The 22,589-nt window shown below is 35.7% G+C and overlaps 1 protein-coding gene and 1 pseudogene across 1 annotated transcript; both read right to left on the minus strand.

Annotated features, from left to right (window-relative positions):
• Nucleotides 1-1,779: 1,779 nt before the first annotated feature.
• On the minus strand, nucleotides 1,780-4,132 carry LOC143573572 (wall-associated receptor kinase-like 20 pseudogene; annotated as a pseudogene).
• A 485-nt stretch (nucleotides 4,133-4,617) lies between these two features.
• On the minus strand, nucleotides 4,618-10,272 carry LOC143573574 (ultraviolet-B receptor UVR8-like). Its single transcript, XM_077058416.1, has 11 exons — nucleotides 9,681-10,272; nucleotides 8,795-8,868; nucleotides 8,618-8,702; nucleotides 8,381-8,534; nucleotides 8,111-8,328; nucleotides 7,816-8,043; nucleotides 7,700-7,743; nucleotides 6,070-6,252; nucleotides 5,182-5,272; nucleotides 5,039-5,079; nucleotides 4,618-4,964 (listed from the first exon to the last, which is right to left on the minus strand). Exons 1-11 carry the CDS (start codon nucleotides 9,889-9,891, stop codon nucleotides 4,842-4,844), a joined length of 1,452 nt encoding a protein of 483 aa, XP_076914531.1. The 5' UTR covers nucleotides 9,892-10,272; the 3' UTR covers nucleotides 4,618-4,841.
• Between the last annotated feature and the right edge of the window lie 12,317 nt (nucleotides 10,273-22,589).

Below are 22,589 nucleotides of genomic sequence, written 5' to 3' on the forward strand. Positions count from 1 at the left end.
AAAACATGAACCTGAAACGAAATGAATGTCATAAGTTGACATAAGCACAACGAATTTAACCAGAGTATATATTTGTTTTTGAACGTTAATATTCTAAACCACTATTTAAAAAAGAACAAACTTATATTAAAACACCACGTTTAAACTACAAAGCATAAAGATTATTTAGTTCTCTCTCTTTTACCTGTCATATTTTAACAATAAATACCCAATTCTTTAGTGACCAATGTCAAATTAAATCATACCCCCGATCTAACTAATTATGAAATGACGTAAGGTCGACTTGAACACAACATGTTAATGTTTAGTTAAACGAGTTTGAGTTCCAACCTAGGGTCCTAAACTAACCCAAACCTCAAACCCAACTCGAAACCGTGTATTTGGTGGCCAATGTCAAATTAATTCATACCCCCAATCTAACTAATTATGGAATGACGTAAGCATTTCTAATCTTTTCTAAGTCAACTATCTGCACATGATTTCGACAAAAACCTAGACGTATGCTTTTGATCAAGTCAATAAATGGTGTCAACGCGGCCAATAAAATTGCATAAAACTTTAAAAGAGAAAACAACTTTTGTTTATGAACTACAATACTCCCTGTGGAAGTCTACTTCGGAGGGTGAGTTGGTTTATATTAATCCATCCTCAGTAATTAACTAATTATATTGTTCCTTAATATATGCATTTAGATATTGATAATGTAGCATCACAAATTATATTTACCGCTCATCCACCACGGATATTACTTCCGTGACATAATTATCAAATTAAATTTGTAAACGTTATTAGTTATATTTGGTGACGATCAATATGAAAGCGTTCATCAAATATTGTCACAATAGGCCATTTAGAGACTAGATAGTTGGAATAGTAAGACGTCTATGACCCAATGCGTATGGTTTTAGTAATAACATATCAGTAACTAACACCGTATGGTCTTTGTAGACGGTTATAGCCGTGCTTGTGCTTCTTTGGGGCGACAATTAACGATGACTAACGTAAGTCTTAGTTCGGAAGCCAAACCTAATTATTCAGATGTCACTAAAATGTAAAATCACAAATAAAAAATTTGATGTTTGATCTTCGTTATATGTGACTACAATATTAGTGCTACTTTAACCATAAAATACTAAAAATAGTATAAAAACTTAGTAGATGTTAACAAAATAATAAAATATGAAAAAAAAAATAAAATTATAGAGTTAATAACCATTTTATATTACAGTAAAATTAATTTCATGGTAATTATAATTCGTTGTTTACGTTAATCATATCTTATATCTTTTTCGAATTGATATCATGAGGCTCAGTAATCAGTATGGAAGAAGTTGACCTTCGACGGCAAAGATTGGGTGGGCCACATGGTGGCGAATATTATGGATTTGTAGAGGGCCCATGATCAGAAAGGCGGCCCATAAACTCTAAACTTACTAACACTAATCTTACTTCGAATTAGGTTGACTGGTTTACATGCTACAAACTTACAATATCCTAATTATTAAAGTTGATCAAATATCTAGTAAAGACATATCAAACCGAAAAATAATCAAGATCGATTCTTGGGGTAGGTTACCGAACATCCCTTTTGTAAGACTTAGTTTTTTTATATAATAAGTCAAGTTAAATAGCTTATGTTTTAGAATGATAATACAACTTTTGATTGTGAAACATCACATGTTTTGTATAACATCATAGGTAACATATATACACAATTTTTTTTCGTTTCTAACAACATTGTGTTTTCCAAAATTACATTATTCATTTATTCACTAACATAATTCACAACTTTTAATGCATGATGTAGAGATCATGCTTAGATGATTTAAATCTAGCTTTCTCGAAGTTTATCATTCACGGTGGTTGCTACAATACCCATGATATACTCAATCTCCTCGGATATTTCCTTCATAGAAGGCCGATTCTCTCTTCTTTCCTCCAAGCAACTCATTGCAAGGAACCCGAATGCTTTCATAGCATCAATATCCAACGAAGACGCGTGTTTCTTAAGCATCGGGTCTATAACATCCACCAATCTTTCCTCCTTCACTAGTCGTTTAATGTATGCAACCAAATTTACGTCTTCTGCTGGTCTACCAAAGTCTATAGCCTTTTGACACGTAAGCATTTCCAACAATAATACTCCAAAACTATATACATCACTTTTATCAGTCAGCTGATAGTTCCAATAATAATCAGGATCTAAGTACCCGAAAGTACCTTGTGCACAAGTCGTCACATGGGTTACATCCGCCTCAGCTAGTCTTGATAAACCAAAATCTGAGACCTTCGCTTTCATGTTGTAGTCGAGTAAAATGTTGCTTGACTTCACGTAGCGGTGGTAGATTGGGGGCGATGCAGAGAAATGGAGGTACGCAAGCCCCTCAGCAGTATCACGAGCAATACCTAACCGTTGAGTCCATGTTAAAGGTTGTTTATTTTGGTCATGCAAGTGATCAAAGAGGCTTCCATTTGGAACATACTCGTATACCAAAAATGGTTGTTCGAGTTCCACACAACAAGCTAGAAGGTGTACTAGGTTCTTGTGGTTGACTTGGCATAGGATTCGAACCTCGTTTAGGACTTGATCGATGCTTTTGGTGTTCCCTAACTTCGCACATTTAACCGCCACTATCGCGCCATCCTCCATCACACCTTTATATACTTCTCCAAACCCTCCAACACCAAGAAGACCACTTGATGAGAAGTTATTAGTTGCCCTTTTGATCTCTTTGCTTGTGAAGATTTTCGCTAGTGTTCCAATACCACTTGCCACGATAATCTTGTCTCGCTCACGAGCAAGGCGTGTTCGTTCAGCTTTGATTTTTTGGCGGCGGATAAATATCACCATCCCAGAAATAGTTGTTAAAAATACCGTCCCACCAATGCATACGGTCGATGCAACAAGGACAGTCCGTTTTCTTCTAACCTTATTGAGATCTGCAAAAACATATTCAACAATTAACATTATAACATTCGTCCTCTTATACTAACCAATACTGTCCGTTTTTGCTCACAAGTCACAAGCACGCTTGACTGTGGATTCCTTACTCATCCACAGCCATTGCGTCCAAAACGTGTTGGTAATATCTAATGTTATGTATTATTTAAGAACTAAACATCTTTACTGTCCACAGCCGTCGTAGAATTTACCTATGCTGTATCTATTTACCTACCCTTAACACATTGGCCGGCGGCTGCATTCCAGAGAAATGCAGACTTACAAACACACCTCCGCGAGCCATCAAGAGCCGCCCTGCAAGTAGAGGTCGAGTCACAATGAGCCTGTTTCGTACACGGTGGCTCTGGTGATGGAGCCCACATCAACTCAACACTAGGCTCCGGCCACTTATTAAATGGCCAGGAGCTGTTTAGATTAACAAAGCTTTTGTAAGCCCTGCATCGATCCATGGTTAGACGGAGTGCAAACAGGTTTGTAGAGCTTCCTTTATAATAAGAACAACAACGTGGGGACTTCATACACACGGACATCCGAGGTGAGGCGTTTTCAAAGGCCCGACAAGGACTGGTGAGAGTGCAATCCATTGAAAGTGAAGACATTGTTTCCGTACAGTTGAAGAAGATTATAGTGTTGTTCAAAGATATTGTGAAGGGTAAGTTCGGGTCCAGCTGTATGCCCTGGGCGAGAAGATCAGCTGTGACGCATGTGTTCGGTAAGAAGGGTGATTGCGCAATCACTAGCCGAAGATCTTTAGGGGAGATTGATATGATTGGGTAAGTGTTATTGAGCGTGTCAAATTTCAACACACCCGTGTCACACCTGATCTTATAGGACGGGTGGCCACATGTGGGTGCGATGCTGAGTGGGTACGGGACTGGGGTGGTCCCGCAACTCGGGCAGCGGATAGCAGCCACATGACAACCGGTGTATGCTATCAAGACCGCCATGATCAGTACCGACATTCTTACTGTTAGAATGAGGTGACAAGAAGTAATATTATTGTGAGTATTTGTAGGATTATGAAATGTTGTTAACCAAGTCCTTCATGTGAGCATATATACGTGTCACCTCAAATAATGGACACAGCTCCAAAGGGTTGTTGAGATCCAAAATATGATTTAGGGATGGAAGCCTGTTATGATCTCCAAACAGTTTGGAACTAATCTCCATATGCACAAAATAATATATGAAATAACCGAATGATATAGTGGTGGTAGGATAAGCTAATAACCGAATTAACCAAACCGAACAAACAGCCAACCGCTAGGTTAAGCAATAACCGATTAGCTGAAAATTGTGTGTCGGTTTTGGTTATGGTTTGTGTTATAACCAAATTAACCGAACTGAATCGAACGTCATCAAGAAGGCTTGTTGGTTCATGTGATCTGAGTTTATAATATCAGAACAGTATTAACTAATAAACTGCGAGCTTACCGAATGCATTCGTTAATAGACAATAAACTAGTTTACTACATAAATGAAAACCTTTTGTCATATACAAACAATTAGATAAGACATATTTCATATATGCATATATAACACACATATACTTGATGCTTTGAACTTATTGGTTGCAGTTATACACAGAAGTTATTAATGACACTTCATGTAGTCAGTACTCGGTAACTTAACCGTCACTTGAATGAAGGAACACAGCAAGTCTAAATCCAGTTTTATTGACATATGTACAATAATTTGAGAATCAGTTCCAATAGTACAATAAATAAACCTTGGAAACTTTAAAGAATGATGATGATCTCATGCATACATGTAAGCAGACTATATAGTATATACATATGCATATTCATGCACTCTTGTCCTCAATGATAGAGCAGCGACTAACCTAACAAAACTTTCTAGCTCTGGCTCTCTAAAAGCATCAGGTAAGTGACTCTGCGAGTAGAAGTGTGTGCCACCATCCACACGCAACCACTCTCGGTACACACCCATCTAGTGCGACTTGAGACGGAATGTTACGGTCTATTACATCTCCCAGACCGAGCTGCAATGTTCACAACGTGTCAGAAACTGTTACCAGGATAATAAATCAATAATGAACTCTGTTTAGGTGTGTACCTGACCATACTTGTTCCATCCCCAGCAAAACACCTTACCGTCTTCAGAAAAAAAAGCAAAAAAAAAAAGTAAATTTAAGCCATTTGACATTCCAATCAAGTGTCAACAAAGTTTGTAACAAGCCAGTATCCCACAATACATACCTGTTACAACAGCACTGTGTCGGGCCCCACATGATACAATTCTTGCATTTTCGTTTTCAAGACTCGGAGCATCCAAAAGCCGTGGCAATGTCTGGAAACAAACAACCGATTAACAACTACACATGATGCATACTAGAAGAATTCAAGAGAGAATAGGAAGCAAACAACGGATTAACAACTACACATTACGCACACTAGAAGAATTCAACAGAGGATAAGGGAAATTAATAAACAAGTTGGTGGCAGCCAAATGTTGCGGTGGTGATATTGATGTGGAAATTTACGTAAAGAGAATCGTACGAGGTTGTTGCGGCTCTGTTTTATATATCAACACATAGATTAAAAAACACACTGCGACAGTAATTTAAAAGAAGCACGTCAAATCGCTGATAAAAATGAGCACGTTGTGATGGGAAATCAGAAATTTTATGAAACATTATAGTTTATAAGGTTTAATAAAAAACAAAAACTGAAAGAAAAAACGAAGCCTTGAAGCAGCTTTTTGGCTTGTATGTTTGTGCTTCGAAAACTTGTATGTTATCACGCATAACTATGTTTTGAATGAAATTTACACCAAAACGTAGATAAAAACAAGCACGTCGTAATAGCATAATTGGAATTTATAGAACATAGTTTAAAAGTTATAAGAGAAAAACAAAAATAAATAATGTAAAAATGCTAAACCGAATTTTTGTCGGCCCAGAAAAAGAAATTGGAAAAGTATAGGGTTTAAGTAGTAAGTCTCACTTAAAATTGAGTGTAACTTCATGAGGGTGCTATATGCAACCTTAGCTCTAATGGCTTGTACATAATGATTTGACATTGTGAACACTGAATTCTATATGTTCACCGACCTTCAAAATTAAAATTAATGATATATATAATTACCTCAGCTTGATCAGTGCCAGTACCCAATTGACCAAACTGATTCCCGCCAAAAGCATACACGTCACAATCGCCTGAAATGCAGATTGTATGCCAGAGGCCTGCAGAAACGCCCTCTATGGGGATGCCCAACAACGATGTCACACATGTAGGGCTTAGCTCATCATCGGTGCTTCCTTGCCCACACTACACAATGAGAAATATTCACATCAACATGAAACTAGAAAAACAAATGCAACGAACAGAAATCTAAAGAATATAGATTTAAACAATGTATGTTTTATCGCCTTCAATAAAGAACTTCATCTTGAACATTCAGTGTCCCTTTTCTTCATCATTTCTACCTTACCTACATGTCGATTTTGCAGAGCAAATCAATTAAGTTGAATGTACACCAATTTTGGAACAACTCGACATGGAAAACATCTTGGTTTAAAAAGGTGTGTGTAATGTGTGAGGCACACAAGGAGATCAGAAAGGTGGCTCGTGTGCCTTTGGGGCAAAAGTTGGTCAAAATTTCGGATTGAAGGTAAACAAATTAAACGATAACTTGAACAGAAGAAGCAATCAAACAACAACAAGGAAACGGACAAGTTTTCTTGTTTATGTCCGTTCGTATAGAAAATGAATGTGTTCATGTTCGTCAAGTTTCATTTATTAATGGTATAAGTGAACGGTTCATGAGCATAAACAAACAGAAAAGAATGAATATAAACAAATATAACCAAGCTAACACCAATTAAAATTTAAAAGGTATACGTGTGCATCAATCTGTTGGGCCTAAAAGATTTATAAGACTATGCTAAATTGTAATGAGTAATATTCTAAATTCATAAAACTAGACTAAACTGTATTGGACCTAAAAAAAGTTTAATGAACATATGAACGAGCAAACGAACTTAAACAAACATAACCGAACAAACTTAAAACATACATAACCATATGAATATAAATGAACGAATGAGACATGTGTTCATGTTCGTTTGTATAACTAAATGAGCAAAAAAATTTGCTCATGTTCGTTTGTTTTGTCTATTAGATAAACGGACAAAAAAGAACTTCCAGCCGAACGGCCGACAAACGCTTCACTAAACATTGATGTATAAAAACAACCAAATTGGTCAAAGTCGGTCAAAACTAAGGTCCGTAGGACAATGGCATATAAACACAACCATATTGGTCAAATTAGGGTTTGCAGGACACTGATATGTTCAAAAAACAAAAAGGATGGAAAAAATTTAAAACTTTGCCTGAAAAAAAGGTTAATTAGTTGATATAAAACAAATGAGGGAGACACAGCTTCTGGTTGTAAATAAAACTTAATGGTGTACATATGGCAACGCCTCGCGTACATGATGTGCATACCTCACACTTTTTTAAACCAAGGAGAACATAATGAATAAGCACAAAACAAACTATGAAGATTTGATACCAGATACATACGACACCTGGCAACTCCACCAATTCATTCAAGAAGGTCAAGAAACAAAAGACTTTAATAAGTATATATCATGCACCATAGAAGGGTAAAAGTAAAACATGTGATTCAAAGAACTGTAAGAAGACACCCACAAAACAAAAACAAAAAACCAAGAAACAAGAACAAAATATTTTGAGAACAAGAGAGCTTCACCTGTCCATAAAGTCCCCAACCAAAAGTCATTAACGCCCCTGCATCTGTAGACGGATTATACAATATTAAAATCCAGGTTTAACAAAAAAAAATAACAATATCAGTTAAAAACTTACCTGTAATTACAGCGCTGTGTCGTCCACCACAAGCAATTCCTTTAATATAACTTCCAGGGACTCGATAACCCTCCATCGTACCCCGTGGAAGCGATGTGGATCTATCTTTTCCTGCTGATGGTGTGGCAACACAAGGTATAGGGTGCGGTGACGACACCATACGTATGCGGGATCCCAAACCTAACTGCCCCTCACCTCCATACCCCCATCCCCACACCTGCCCTACATCTAAAATTTGACAAATGTTACAACGCATTCAAAATACTAAATAATTACTAGTGTGGTCTAAAAGTACCTGATAATGCCAATGTATGTCGCCCACCAGCTGCAACTGTAGCTATCCTGACACCTGGATTCAATGCAACCAAACATGGTAAAGCTGACAGAGGTTCATCACCAGATGATGAGCTTTCAACCGCTTGTTTGGTTGATGACACGCGTCTCCTTTTTGTACTTTCATCCCCAATGGCTTTACCGTCTACACCTGTAGATCTTGATCCTTGTTGCCGAGGGCTCACTGTAATATTAAATTTTTGGTTAATGAACAGTTACTATAAACTCATACATCATCAAAATAATATTATTACCTTGTTCTGTTAAAAACGCATTGTGTCTCTCAAATGGATCTTTCTCTTGATTTTGATTCGTGTTTGAGTCACCAACAACTTTCCCGGAAGGGACACACTCTTTCCATCCCCATGTGTATACCTCTCCTGCTACTGCAGACAAAATACAAAGTTTATAAATAATTGAATACAATAATCAGAATTACTGATTCGAATACAGATAGAAGTAGGGGTACCCGTTACACAGACACAATGTGCCCAACCGGCTGCAGCTCTCACTAATGAAACTTCATTCGGAAGAGGGAAAGGTTCTGGTGTTTCCTTAACAAGAGCATGTAAAAAAACTGCAAGTTAGCTTCTTATATATAAAACTTGATACATAGTTTAAAGTAGATGAAGCTGTATTGTAATACCCCATGTTTCCCAGATGTCACATAGCTTTGACCAAGATCGTCTGTTGATCCCCATGTAATCAGCTTCCCTGCGTCTGGTTATAAAAAGTTTACATCAATTATCAACCTTTATATATGTTCATTACAAATAGGGATGAGATTGGTAAAAGTCCCAGTACCAAAAAGAAACATATACCGAATACCATACCCTTTTTACGGTTCGTTACTGGTACCACTGAAAATACCGAAAACATGAAAACACAAATACCGATACCGCAATACCGGTATCGAGTATGTTCGGTCGGTACCAGCACAACGGGGTGCAAACAAGTCGAGCCACCCATGAGCTACTCGAAACCAAATCGATAAAAAGCTTGAAACGAGCCAACAATTTTCGAGCCCGAACCTCAAATAAAGCTCATTTAGTTAACGAGCCCAAGCTTGAGCCTAGTATGAGAAGCTCATTTAGGCTCGTTGAGACTAAACGAGCCTTGTGTATATTTATGCTATGCTTTACTTCTTATGGACTTCTATGTATTAATTTCACACTGTACAGCCGAGCTCGAGCCAAACCGAATTTTGGCTCATTTAAGGTACCATACGAGCTCGGGTCGAGCTTCCGCTTAACTTAACTAGTTAAGGTTTATCTCAAAATAAAAAAATATAATAATTTAAAACATATACAAATTAATTGATAAATAATAAACGAGCCGAGCATGAGGAAGCAACTCCCGAGTCAAGCTCAAGCTCCGTAAATCAAAACAGAGACCAGAGATCCAGATTTACCACATTTTGACTTCTAATTGCAAATGCGATTAAAATCAAACACAAAATTTTCAACTTCCACTTACAAACCCTAACAGTTAAAAGTAAAAATTCATAAAAAAATAGTAAAAATATGAACAACCTGAGATAGCCATCGCAAATCCGCAGCCGCCGCCGCACACATCCGTCCAAAACCTCCCGGAATCAGCCGACTGCGGCAGCCTAACTTCCACCGGCGACAATATCGGCGAGCGTTGCGGCAACGCGCCGGGCAAATACCCCCACATATACACCGATTTCTCAGTCTTCATCTCCAACTTCATATCCACGTCACCATCCCCGTCAGCATTCATTTCTAGTTTCTCAAAACCCTAGCTCAACTTGACCAGATGAAACAAGACCTAAATTGACTGAGTTTGTGGTAACAATGTGTGTGACTGAAGATTATTGTAATTATTATTATTATTATTTTGTGTAATAATAATAATAATAAAGTGTTTGTTGTTCTAAATTAAAGCATTGGAATAAGAAGAGAGGCGTATCAATTTCGAGAGGAAGGGTGTGCCACGTTGACGTTCACGTTGGTGTCTGTCCACGTGGCGGCATGTGAGCCGAAGGATGCGGTGAGTTCTTCTCAGCCACGAATTTGCAGGAAGTTTCTGGAAGGTCGGTTTTGAAGCTCATGATGAGTGTAGTTTCTTGGTTGGCCCATCTATATTGTGACACGTGTATTTTTAAATATTAATTCAACTTTGGGAAATTAGAGTTTAGTAGTCTTGGAATCAGAATAGTTTTCTGAGTCAGTGAGATAGAGACACGTGTCCACTGAAGCTCCAACTGTTTTTTATTTTATTTGTTTGGATTCTTTTGGCGAGCATGCGGTTCACTGCAAAGAGTTGCCTGGGTTTAAGTACATGCATGATTTGGTGAGGGATGTTCTATGCGATGTTCTTAAACGAGCCAGAATTTCGGCTAAAAAGAAAGCCCCCGTAAACTTTCTTACGGATCCTCAAGAAGGAAGATCTACATTACGACCGGCCGATATACTTGTTTTTGGGTGGGTAGGGGGAAAACACGCTTGTGTCGACCTCACAGGAGTGTCCCCTCTTGTTGAGATTAGGGACACTGGATTTGTAGCAGGCCAGGTGTAACACCCCGAAACCGCAGCGGAAACGTAAACGGGATGCAACAGACACATCTGATATCAACCACATTGTTTATAAAGAAAACTGAATACATTAATATACTTCAAATTACATTAACTCGTATTTCATTACCGTCTAGGTGATACACACATCATACCATACGATACGTAATTCTATGTAATATAATGTATCCTAACATCCCACACGCAAATCTTACACACATCAAGCACTTAGCACGTAAGCAATCACTTCATCTTAGTTGTACCTGAAAAGCATGTGAGAAAACGGGTCAACTACGAATAGTTGGTGAGTTTCACAATTCGAGTAAACCATGATAAATCATTATCAAAATATAATATTATCGATATAATTATGCTGAGCCCACAAGTGAAACCTCTGTTAACCCAGTACTGTACCCGTTCCGGATGCAATGTTAACCCAGAAACACTTCTAGGGACATCTGGGGACACTGTTAACCCAGTACTGTACCCATTCCGGGGGCAAAGTTAACCCAGAAACACTTCTAGGGACGTCTGGGGACACTGTTAACCCAGTACTGTACCCATTCCGTACGATTCCCATACAATCAAACATTCATAAATACACGCAAATCCATGCGTTCAATATGTACTTAAACATTTCAATAGTAACATGCTTTCCGCCCCGGAAAAATATTTAAAAACAATTCAGAAAAAGGGGCTCGTGAAACTCACCTTAGCACATGCAAGCAGGTAACAACAATCATTATCAGTTAACACGTCCAATCTGTAATATGATCCCTACGATCGTTACTATATACTCATTATTAATATAACTTTAACCAAGTTAACCGGTACATCTGGGGACACTGTTAACCCAGCACTGTACCCGTTATGGGGGCAATGTTAACCCAGAAACACTTCTCCGGACTCAGATTGTGATATCGTTTAGAGTTCAGTAGTCAATTTACTATTAGTTTGTTTTCCCCGTTTTGCGTGCCTAGCACGGTTATCCGTTTTTACATTTCAAAATGAGTTTGGTCTCACACGACCCGAAAATAGTTGTTGACTGATAATTTAATTAAAGTTGTGAAATTAGAGCTCGGTTTAGACGCCCCGATTGGCCGCGGGACCCGTTTCCGTCTTTAGCGTACCGGAAACCGTTAAATCGGAATAAATTACCTAAATCATCCGAATTATTTTCGGATGATTTATTTTTACTTGTTTAACTCAATTATATGAAAATAGTTCATTTTTAGGGTTTTTATACACCAGTCAGCTTGCTTAAGCGAACTTTACCGGTTTACGCGTTTTAAACTTTAAAAGTTCACTTTTATTCCAAATAAATATCCGTTCATCCTCGGATTTTGAGATTTTTCACAAATAACATTTTGACAGTGGGAAATTTATAAAAATATTTCCAGAATTAATTTTTATATTTAAAATTTATTTATCTATTTTTAAACACCATTTAAACACTAAATATGTCGTAAATACCAAACGACCTTAGAAAAATCCCAAATTTTTCCTGGATGTCCCCTACCATCCACATAGTCCCCTGTAATTTTTCCAGAACCAAAATCTTCTTTTACACGCCATTTTCACTAAAACCGAGCTAGAAAACCCTAGAACTCATTTAACCGAAAAGCCTACTTAGACTTCTCCAACTGACCTAAAATTTTGTGTGTGACTTATACATGTTATCAAAAGCTTATCTACAATTTTCCAGAATTTTTCATGATATTTAACTATTTTTCACCATTTTTTGCCAAAACCAAGCATTAAATTCACCAAATATTCATCCTTTGTCCAAAAATTACCAAAATTTCACAGAACTCATATTTTCATGTATTTAACACCTCTGTAAAATTTCATAACCTAACTCTAAACCATCAACAATCTGTCCAAAAACTCCAAAACCGAACATAAACCGAATATACCTTTCGATCTCCGCCACTACAAGCTACAAACTCGTTTTTCCGCCTTATCTACCACTAAATACAGAACCTACAACCAACATACCACAATACCAAGCAAGTTACACTCACGATCAAGCCTCTTACACTATAGTTTCGGTTATTGCTTTAAAAACAAAGATTTAACCGTAAAAATCCGTTTTTGGTCCGTTTAACTCCTTTCTTGGACCAAGATCCCTTGTATAACCCGTATACATCACTTGATCATGTAAGAATCGGTTTTCATCTTTGAAACCTCATTTTCTTGCAAATAAACTCAAGAAACGAAGATGAAAACGTAAATAACTCGATCCTTACCGTGTTTTTCTTGCTACACTCTCGGGTTTTTGGATCATAACGTTGAAGAAGGGATGAAGAATCTTGATATATTTGTAAAAAAAATAACAATGAATGGGGGTAAACCCCTTGGGGTCCGATCGGAACAACTAAAGGGGTGGGGTGGGACCCACTTCTTCAATCTTAGCCACATATTCAGATTTCCGTAATCTGGATAATGTTTTGGATAATCTGGTTCAGTTCGTTTTTTGGTTAGGTGTTTAATTCGGCTTAAAACGAGGCTAAAACGGTTGTTTTTCGGCTTAAAAATGAAATTTATATAAAACCGTTTTAAAAACTTCAAAAACTTAAACCATGACATTTATTAACTTAAAACATCATATTATTAATTATTGCGCATCTTTTTCGGCTTGATCGATCGTCTCTTGCTCGGTTTGGTATTAAAGGTTTCGTTTAACGTACCGACGTACCATTAAATCGAAATTCTTTTTCAGTGCCGTACTTTACTTATCCCGAAGCATTAATGCTTCGTAACATCACTAAATATTATAGATATCGTCTATAATTGAACCCTCGATTCGTTCGGGTTTCAATAACTATCGATCGATTAATCGCATAATCAATACGATGAATTATATATTCACGTACAATCAATACAGTGAACCATGTATTCTCGTATAATTACTATGGTAATTCATGTACCCGACATTAAATATAACGTAACTATTGTCTACCGGTTAGGGTATCCCTGGTTTCGTCGGAATCGTTACACCAGGCAGCATTGAAGGCGGCATCGGGCAAGGTTGCTAAACACGAGAGAGCTTGTTTGAAGAATCAACACGTGTTTATCCACTTCGCCTTTGACACTTTTGGTTTCTTAGCTCCGGATGCCGTGGACCTTTTGAATAGGGTTCAGAAAGTTGTGTATAATAACGTATCAGCCCATAAGAATCAAAACTTTGTTTTTAGTCGGATTGGGTTTGCTATCCAAAAGGGGGTTGCGGCGCAGCTTATTGCCCGCTTACCTGCCACGTCATTGTAAATCATTTGGATGTTTCTATGAAATATAAAAGGAGCCAATCTTAAACCAAAAAAAAAATTAATAACTGGAAAACTTAATAAACTCACCAACAAAGTGTTAGATTTGTAGAGGTTTAACTGTTTAACTCTCGGTTTTAAACCCGGTTAGTTGAATATCTTGAAAACATGTTTTATTGTGTTTAGTGGACGTACATTGAAGTCACAGTGTCAATGTGGTATGAACTTTGATTAGTTATTAATACAAAATTTAAACTACATAATTTTTTTTACTATAACACTTAACCAATATAATAGGGCGTGTTGTGTATTTGAAAAGCTTGTGATATTATGGTATTCAACAACAGAGAAACAACCATCAACACGATCCTTGATGGTATAGAGATGGCAAGTGTTTTACAGGGTTTTTGGCTATTGCTAAAAGTTAAAACATCCTCGTTTATATATACGAAAGTTGCCTTAAAAATAAAATTTTTGAAGACATGAGAAGGTTCTAGAGTGACTTTAATATTTTTAATAGCTCGTCTATGGTTTGTTGTTCAACAAAGGTTAAACCACGATTTGTATCCATTTATATTCATATTATACTTGTAATTCCTCATTGTGAGTGTGGAGAGGATATCAATAATAAATGCTTTGTTATAGCTTGTGGACATAAACTAGACCGAACTACGTGAATCATTGTATCTTGTGTTCATTTAAGATTTACAGCTTCATTATGTGTGTGTTTTACATAAATGATATCCTAACACAAACGACATTGTCCTGTTAAACAATAAGATCATATAAAAACAAAACAAGCGGTCTTTAATAAGTTTATGACATAAGTTTATTAAAATATAAGATCTAACAGAGACTCAAAAACATAGTTACTACTATTTCACCCTCTTAAATCTTTGAGATAAATTGTCTTTTTTACATTATTGCTACCTTTATGTTCATGGAACATCAACCTCCAACATTATCTAACAAAAAATAATTGCACCTGCACATGACTCACCTTTTCATGTCATGACACATCAAACTCATATCGACCTATCATAGTTAATTAGTTACATTGGTAAGGTATCATCCCTTGTACAAAAGTGTGCAAAAGTGTTCCAACCACATTACCACAACCCAAAAGGCCCACGAAGATTATTGGATTTGGTCAGATAAGAACTGGGTCATACATGTTTCAATGGGCCTACGTTGGACACAACTTGACACGAAATATCCATTTCTATTGCCTACGGCCCACCAACTAAAACTGAATTACTGAAACGTGACTAACTTGTCTTGCAAATTGCAATCTCATTTGAACTTTGGAAGTATGGAACCATGTTAAACTATTTAAACCACTTGTTTTTAGGTGGTTTTTGTGACCAAACACGTCCGTACAATCATTTGATGCTTTGCAGTTATTGTATTCCCAAAACAAATGTTTTACTTGTTAACTAGCATCCAAAACAAATATTCTTCTTCTTAAGATCCTCGAATATACTGAATTTGATACTTATTGTGGTGAAGTTTCTTGACCACAAGTTTTTTAACTAATAATACACCCTAAATATTACAAGTGTTTTTAGTTAATATTTGTGATGAACTTGATTCTAAGGATAAGACTTCTTTCACAAGTGAACATAAAATAATTTATTGAGAGAGAAAAATAAGTAGATTAAAAGACTTGTTCAATGTTCAATAGCAAAATATTTAACCACCTAGGTATGTATGAGAAGTCTTGGTTCAAGTCACACACTTACAAATACGTCAAATATTAAAAGATATTCATCGTTAAAGAAAAGTTAAAATTATTTTATTAAATGTTTTAAAAACATGGGATCCTTAAGATTCATATGCCATCTCAAGAATATGCTTATCCTATCTTTCCCAATTGAGTATAGACACTTTCAGGTTATCGGTGGTGGCATGACATGAACCAACCAATTTCACCACATCATAATTTTATTTTTATTTTATTAAATGCAAGGCTTGCATCATATATATGCAATAATGAGTTCCGGTGAACTTTCAAAATCCGATACACACAATTACAATACTTCACATATTTAATTTTTAAACATGGAAATATGATACTAGTCCGTCTCGTGGGTAAGCTAAATGAGGTCATGGCTTTAGGCCTCTAGCTTTATAAGGCCATCATTCTAAGTAAGAGTTATGTATTATGAGATTGCGAAAGTAGAGTTCTTTTAGAATTAGTAACTCATTGATGGGTCACAAGCTAGGAGGATTGCTTGCTATCCATTATCACCACATATCATTCATGTTCTATAATTATTGTATATTCTCTAGCGCTATACACATTTTAGTTAGATTTAGTCCTCTGAGGACGTTGAGCCAGCCCTGATGATACTAATGCTTATTTATCACACGTAAGCAGTTAGGATCAGTAATGCAAAAACACACAATTAAACGCCCGAAGAGTAAACGGCCATGAAACTCAAGGACTTACGTGGTTCAATATAAAGTGACCTACACGAGGTGCATCCAATAATTTATTATTACCTCTCAACACTCTTGACGAGAAATTACAAGTATAAGGATTACAATACATAGTGATACATTAGGGTTTCTAGCTTAGAGAACACGAAGACATAAACGACAAACCCCAATAACGAGATACATGGTCAGCCCAAAGACTACCCATGTCTCCAGTTTTCATTTAACCCAAAACACAGTTTCCAGTAACCGGGCCCAAACCGAGCCTAAGCCTCCACAAACTCAACATAAACTGTCGTAAGTTGTTAATTATTGTATCTTAAATAAGCATTCATATGGAAAACCCAAGACCATGAATGTTGAAAACAAAATTTGGCCAAAGGTTACAACTCTTCCACGTCGTTGATCATGAACTTACCAATCTTGTGGCTATGACAAGAGTTGTGGACTAACAAGTGGTACCCATGACCTAGAATCAGGTGGTTTGATTCGCAATAGTGATGGACCCAATATATAGTACGGTACCCGGTCTTATAGTACATGTGCAAAGCTAGCCTAGTGTTCGCAGGTTGTGGTACCTACAACATGGTTCTTGATAAGGTGTGACGGGTCCAGTTTGGTATTTGTGAACGTGTTGTAAAGAAAGTGACGATGATTCCAATCATTCATAGGTTGCATATTAGTTTTGGTGTCGTTATCCTAACCACATGATCATGTCTTCAATTTGTTTGGTTTAGTTTCGTTGTATATTACAAAACACAATAAAAGAATAAGATAGATATTATATACTTGGAAACTTGTTCAATTACCAACCACGAGTAAGATTCCATCATTTCACTTTCCTACAAGTCTATTCATTTGGGTCTCATTGATTGACTTATTTATTCACCTTGTTAATTTGGATAGCTTCTTAAATCTTTGTGTATTTACAAGTAAACTAAAGTATTTCAAGAGTACGAAATCTTAATTAATCAGAAAAGACTCAGACACACCAAAGTTTCCCTTTTACATGTACGTAATTATGTTGAAATGTTGCAACGATTTCGTAAAAGAGGTATGACAGTTGTTGGTTAATTAGTTATACATTTACGTACATCATTGAAACTACTCAGTTGTAATTAATTGGTGAAAATTTATTATCACTGCTCACAGTTCTATTACTCACATTTATCGTTGCTACAATTTACTACTAGTCAGCAGTAGCTTACCACTAAAGTTGCCTATCAGTGCCGAGCCAAGTTGCCATTGTTTATCTCAGTTTCATAATAAATAGCAGCTTACTACTAATAATTAGTTTCCAATTATGGCCATTTTCATACAACCTAGCTTTTATCAGTCTTGCAAATCCGATGAACCATCCAAATGATATTATATATATATATATATATATATTAAAAACCAAGATGTCTTCCTCTCACATTATTACTATTCATCAAATGTGCCTCAAATGTACCTACCTTTTTTACATATAATACAAGTCTCTACATGCACTAAGATTTTCTAACTTAAAGTCAGGCCCGGCCCAAGGGGAGGGCACGGCCCCAGGCCCACTCCCCTTGAGGGCCCATAAGTTTTTAAATTATATGTATGAATTGTTGGCCCATTTTATTAAAAGCCCACCTGATTAAAAATAATAATACCAATTAATATTAACAAGATCAAAATAGCGTAGAAATTAGAACATTTAGGGTTTGAACGGCGTAGCTACTGGCGAGGGTTTGTTTCTTCCTTCGACCATCAGACTTCGGACAAGCGGCTTTGAGATCTTCTGTTTTTCCGGCGGGCGGCGACCACCATATACCGTACTTCCGACCAACGAGGCGACTTTGAGATCTTCAGTTTGTTCGACCATCGTTGTACTACTCTTCCAGGAAGGCAAACAGCTAAGGAGGTTATTTAATAACATGTTAATTTATTTAGTTTTTTAATTAACTACTTATTATTCAATTTTCATTTTCGTTAATTTTAATATATGTTTACTTTTATTAGTTGATAGTTAATTAGTTATGATAATATTTTTTTTAGATATTATGTATTCTAAGTCTAAACACTTGTCCAGTAGTCAAAAACATAAAAAGAGAAAAATAGAAGAAACGTTAAGAAATACACAAATCGCAAAGAATGCATACGTTTTTCAAAAGCAACCTCAAAGATTTAATATTAAAGAAAAAGATGTATATGTTTATGAAGATCACGAATTACAAAGAGTTAGTCGAGGGTTTTTTGCTTCCAAAATGCTAAACGAGCATTACGATTCGTTTAAGTATTTTAGTTAGATCAATTTGCTATTTTTTTTATTATTATTTAAAAAGAACTTTTGTTTTAATTATTATTATTATTGTTGTTGTTGTTATATGAGAGTTTTTGAGTATGTATTTTAGGGCCTTTTGATTTTCATGTCCCGGGCCCTAATTTCTTTTAGTATTTTCAGAGACGACCCTGCTTAAAGTTCATTTAAGTTTGTCACACAAGTTTAATAAATATATTTTTTTGGCCTCTACTTTAATTAATCAAATTTAGTTCACTAAACTTTTGTCATGTAAGTTTAATAGATATGATTTTTTACCCCTCTATTTTAATTACAAACATTGGTTTATTAGACTTTTGTCACAAAAGTTGCATATATATACTTTTTGATCTCCCAGCAACCTTTACCCTTTCAACTTAAATCTTTACTTATTGGTCCATCAACTTTGGTATTGAAACTTTTGCCACAATACTTTTAGTATAACCAATCGAACTGATTCCAATCTACTTTGTGATGCGTACCGCCGCAACACACTGTTGTTTTTGAACATGTACTGCAGTTAACCTGTTCCGCCGCAACGCGGGGACAAAAATACTTGTTTCTATATAAGACAAAATAATTTATGTGGCCTAACTAGAGGCGTTGCCTTCTTGAAATCCTCATGGTCTAGGGGCATCACCCTTAGAACCCTAAAAGCCCCTAGATGCTCAACGTTAGACTAGTTTTAAAAGAGCATGTGCTTCACATTTTCTAATTCGTAACAATATTTATTATGATTTCTCTTCCCGTCTTAAGTAATTCAACTTTGCTTAAAACTGAATTTGTCGAGCTAATTATGTGCGAGTTACAATCTACGAACTAGTTAGTGTTGAACACACGGACAACCCTAACTATGCCTAGCAGCATGTCTTGTTACTCTTGCAACAATTCTTTTACCTTGGATCACAAGAGTCCTCTGAGTGTATCATAGGGTTGTCCTTCGGGTTGTGTAATAGGTTTTAGGTTTCTCGGGTCGGTTAGATCGGGTTTCTCGATATAGATTCCTAATTGAATGTCGACTCTAAGTGGTTCGGTTTAATCCGTAATCGAGTCATTGTATTCATGTTGATTTGGGTCGGTGTAATAGGCAATCGAGTTGATAATTGGGCTACAAAATGAGCCGCTAAAATCTTTCGACATTTTTTTTCCTTTTTATAATTTTGGGCTACTAAATGGGTTGAGCAACTTAGAGCATATGGGCTCAAAATGTTTATAGCTTTTAAAATAGGACTGCTAAATTAATACAGAATAAACTAATATACACTTCCACAATCATTGAGGAGCTTTTAAGAAACATCAATTCTAGATAGAATAATCGAATGTCGAATGTAGAGATAATTATCAGAATGAATGATCTATTTGTTTAATGTCGAGGTAATAATTGAAGCAAAGGGTCGTTTCAGTTTGCTTTTATTTTATAGATACGCATAAAAAGGAAAGAAGATAAAATGAAAAATGATGTTAATAACATATGAAACAAAAATATAATAGAAAGCAAACTTATGTTCTTCCAATGTATATATTTCAAGAAATTATAAATATAGAATCTGTAGTAAAGGGTAAATCATATCACAAACATGAAAATTAGATTGTAAAATAGTTTTAAATCTCCAAGCAAGTATAAAATTTCAAATTATAAAATAGTTTTGTAATTTCTTTAACAACAACAATTTTATTTAGTTACTATATTTTCATTTGAGAAAAATATCACCAAGAAATAACAAAAAAATAATAATAATGTTACATAAATTTACACCACGGGACTCGTAGATTAGCAATATTAAAATGTGCAATAAATGTGTGTGTTTTTAATATTGTTTTTATTAATCCTCACTATCAACTTTTGGTTGTTGTTGTCTCTAATAACAAATTGGTTGCTGAAGGTCCCATTATTTAACGTATTTGTTCCCTACAGTACACGACTAACAGGATCCTAACATTGTTATTTACAGGTTGCCGGATTAACACTTTTTGTCGGAAAAGTCACATTATTTCCCAGAAAACAGATATCTTCATTACCAAGCATTGTCTTCAAAGAATATATGTTTTTTTAAAACAAATGTTATTTCTTCGTTTTTTAAACCAGACTTCATGAATACACTGAAGACAACCATTTTCTTTTATACTGGACTTAGAGAATATATTGAAGTTAAACCATTTTTTTTTATTATACCGTCATAGACAACAAACATGATTGAATGGATATCACTGTCTTTGACATGCAAAAGGTAGTTCATTTCCATCAAGAACAATATTTGTCTTGGAATATGATTTTGTGGTAAGATCAGGAAGGAATTTTTATTCGATATGTTTTTAATCACATAACACTATATAGAATAATGTAGAGTATTGTATTTTTTTAATCACCAATAAAACTTTATAAATATAAACGAATACAGTTGAAAGTCTGTAAGTCACCGAGTGAACCAAATTGTCTTTCTTCTTGAAACCAAAATAGAACTTATCCACCTCAAGAAGATCTCTAACACCAAACGTAAAAATTGACGGAAGCTCGCACCATTTACTGATAAATTTGCAACCACATGAAACAAATAAGTGTTTTGCAGATTTCCCATCAATTATACACTCATAGTTACCATTGGTTTAATATGTTACATTGGTCTAATGGGACTTGAACTTTCACCTTCAAGAATGACTTTATCTTATCACACCACACCTTCATATCATTAGGCTAGTAGACTTTTGAAAACCAAAGAAACAATTGGGTAAAATCATACTCCTCCAAATATCTAGAGCTGATAATTGTATTCCAATGTATAACATATATACACTAACTAAAAAATAAAACAACCCGTTAATAACCAACAAAGCTATATCTAGCAATTACAACATAGGTTGAAACATGTAAAATGAATACTTTCAACAACAAGGAGTTGATATGGAGGACGAAATATGCAAAGAAGTGAATAGCGTAGAGTGAGACTTGAGAGGATTGAAAACCAGCACACAGAGAGTGATGGCCGTGGGATTGGACCCAATGGTGACGTGGCTTAACATTATGCTGGCTTGTGTCTCCCAGACTTGACTAAGACTTCACCGTTATCCATTGATCCTATGTACTTCCACCTCAGCCGTCTTCATGGACCACTACTACTTGGTTAGTTGGTCACTTGATTCAGGAATGACCACTTCTTAAAAAAATATGTTATTTGACCAGAGATGTGTATCAATTTAAATTAATTCATTTAATTACTTGATTTCGTGTGTTACTTTAATATTGGTAAGATTATGTGTTATTTATAATGTTTTCAAGTTTCATTTAAGAAGAAAAAAAAAAGAGTGTGTGAGAAATTAAAAGAGAAAAGAAAAGAAAAGGGAAAATATGTCATTTTGTTTCATGTTTAGGAGTTTAATGAAAAGAAAAAAATTACACTAATTTAGAAATTGATAAGCAATTAATATTATACATAAATATTTTCTTTTATAATCTCTTCAATTTGAAGGGATAGATATAGACTTAAATTTTCTTATCCCTCGTTTCCTCTCCTATTCTCTTCTTAAGAAAATCTTAGAAACATGTTTTCTTCTTTTTCTTTCATTTCGTTTCCTTCCCTTCCCTCTGTTAGATGACACTCACGAACATAGATGACAGGCAGCCACCATCATTCACATTGTGCCACCCTTCTTGGTTTTATAAACCCCCGCCCCCCTCTTGTTCGAGCCTTAACCAGCTATCGCCCCTCTTGATGCGATGTCTTGTGCCTCTTCACCACCCTTGCCCTTAGGCGATGAGGTGGCCTTGACGCGTGGATTAAACTTCCACAACAACTAGACTAACCAGAAGAAATATATTTTGTTGTTTTTATCATTTATGTCTAAAAGTTATTGCTTAATTAATTACTATCGTACAATTGATTCATACGAATTAAAATATGTTAATGAATGAGTGAA

This window comes from Bidens hawaiensis, unplaced genomic scaffold (genome assembly GCF_021521415.1).
Source record: "Bidens hawaiensis isolate Kalapana, Puna unplaced genomic scaffold, B.hawaiensis_p1.1 tig00026587_1, whole genome shotgun sequence".
Lineage (NCBI taxonomy): Eukaryota > Viridiplantae > Streptophyta > Magnoliopsida > Asterales > Asteraceae > Bidens > Bidens hawaiensis.

Coding starts and splice junctions, on each gene's coding strand:
- LOC143573574 (XM_077058416.1), bottom strand. CDS start 9,891: ATGAATGCTGACGGGGATGGTGACGTGGATATGAAGTTGGAGATGAAG. Junction 8,535..8,617: donor ACATTGTGTCTGTGTAACGG/GTACCCCTACTT, acceptor TTTTGTCTGCAG/TAGCAGGAGAGGTATACACA. Junction 8,329..8,380: donor AATAATATTATTTTGATGAT/GTATGAGTTTAT, acceptor TATTACAGTGAG/CCCTCGGCAACAAGGATCAA.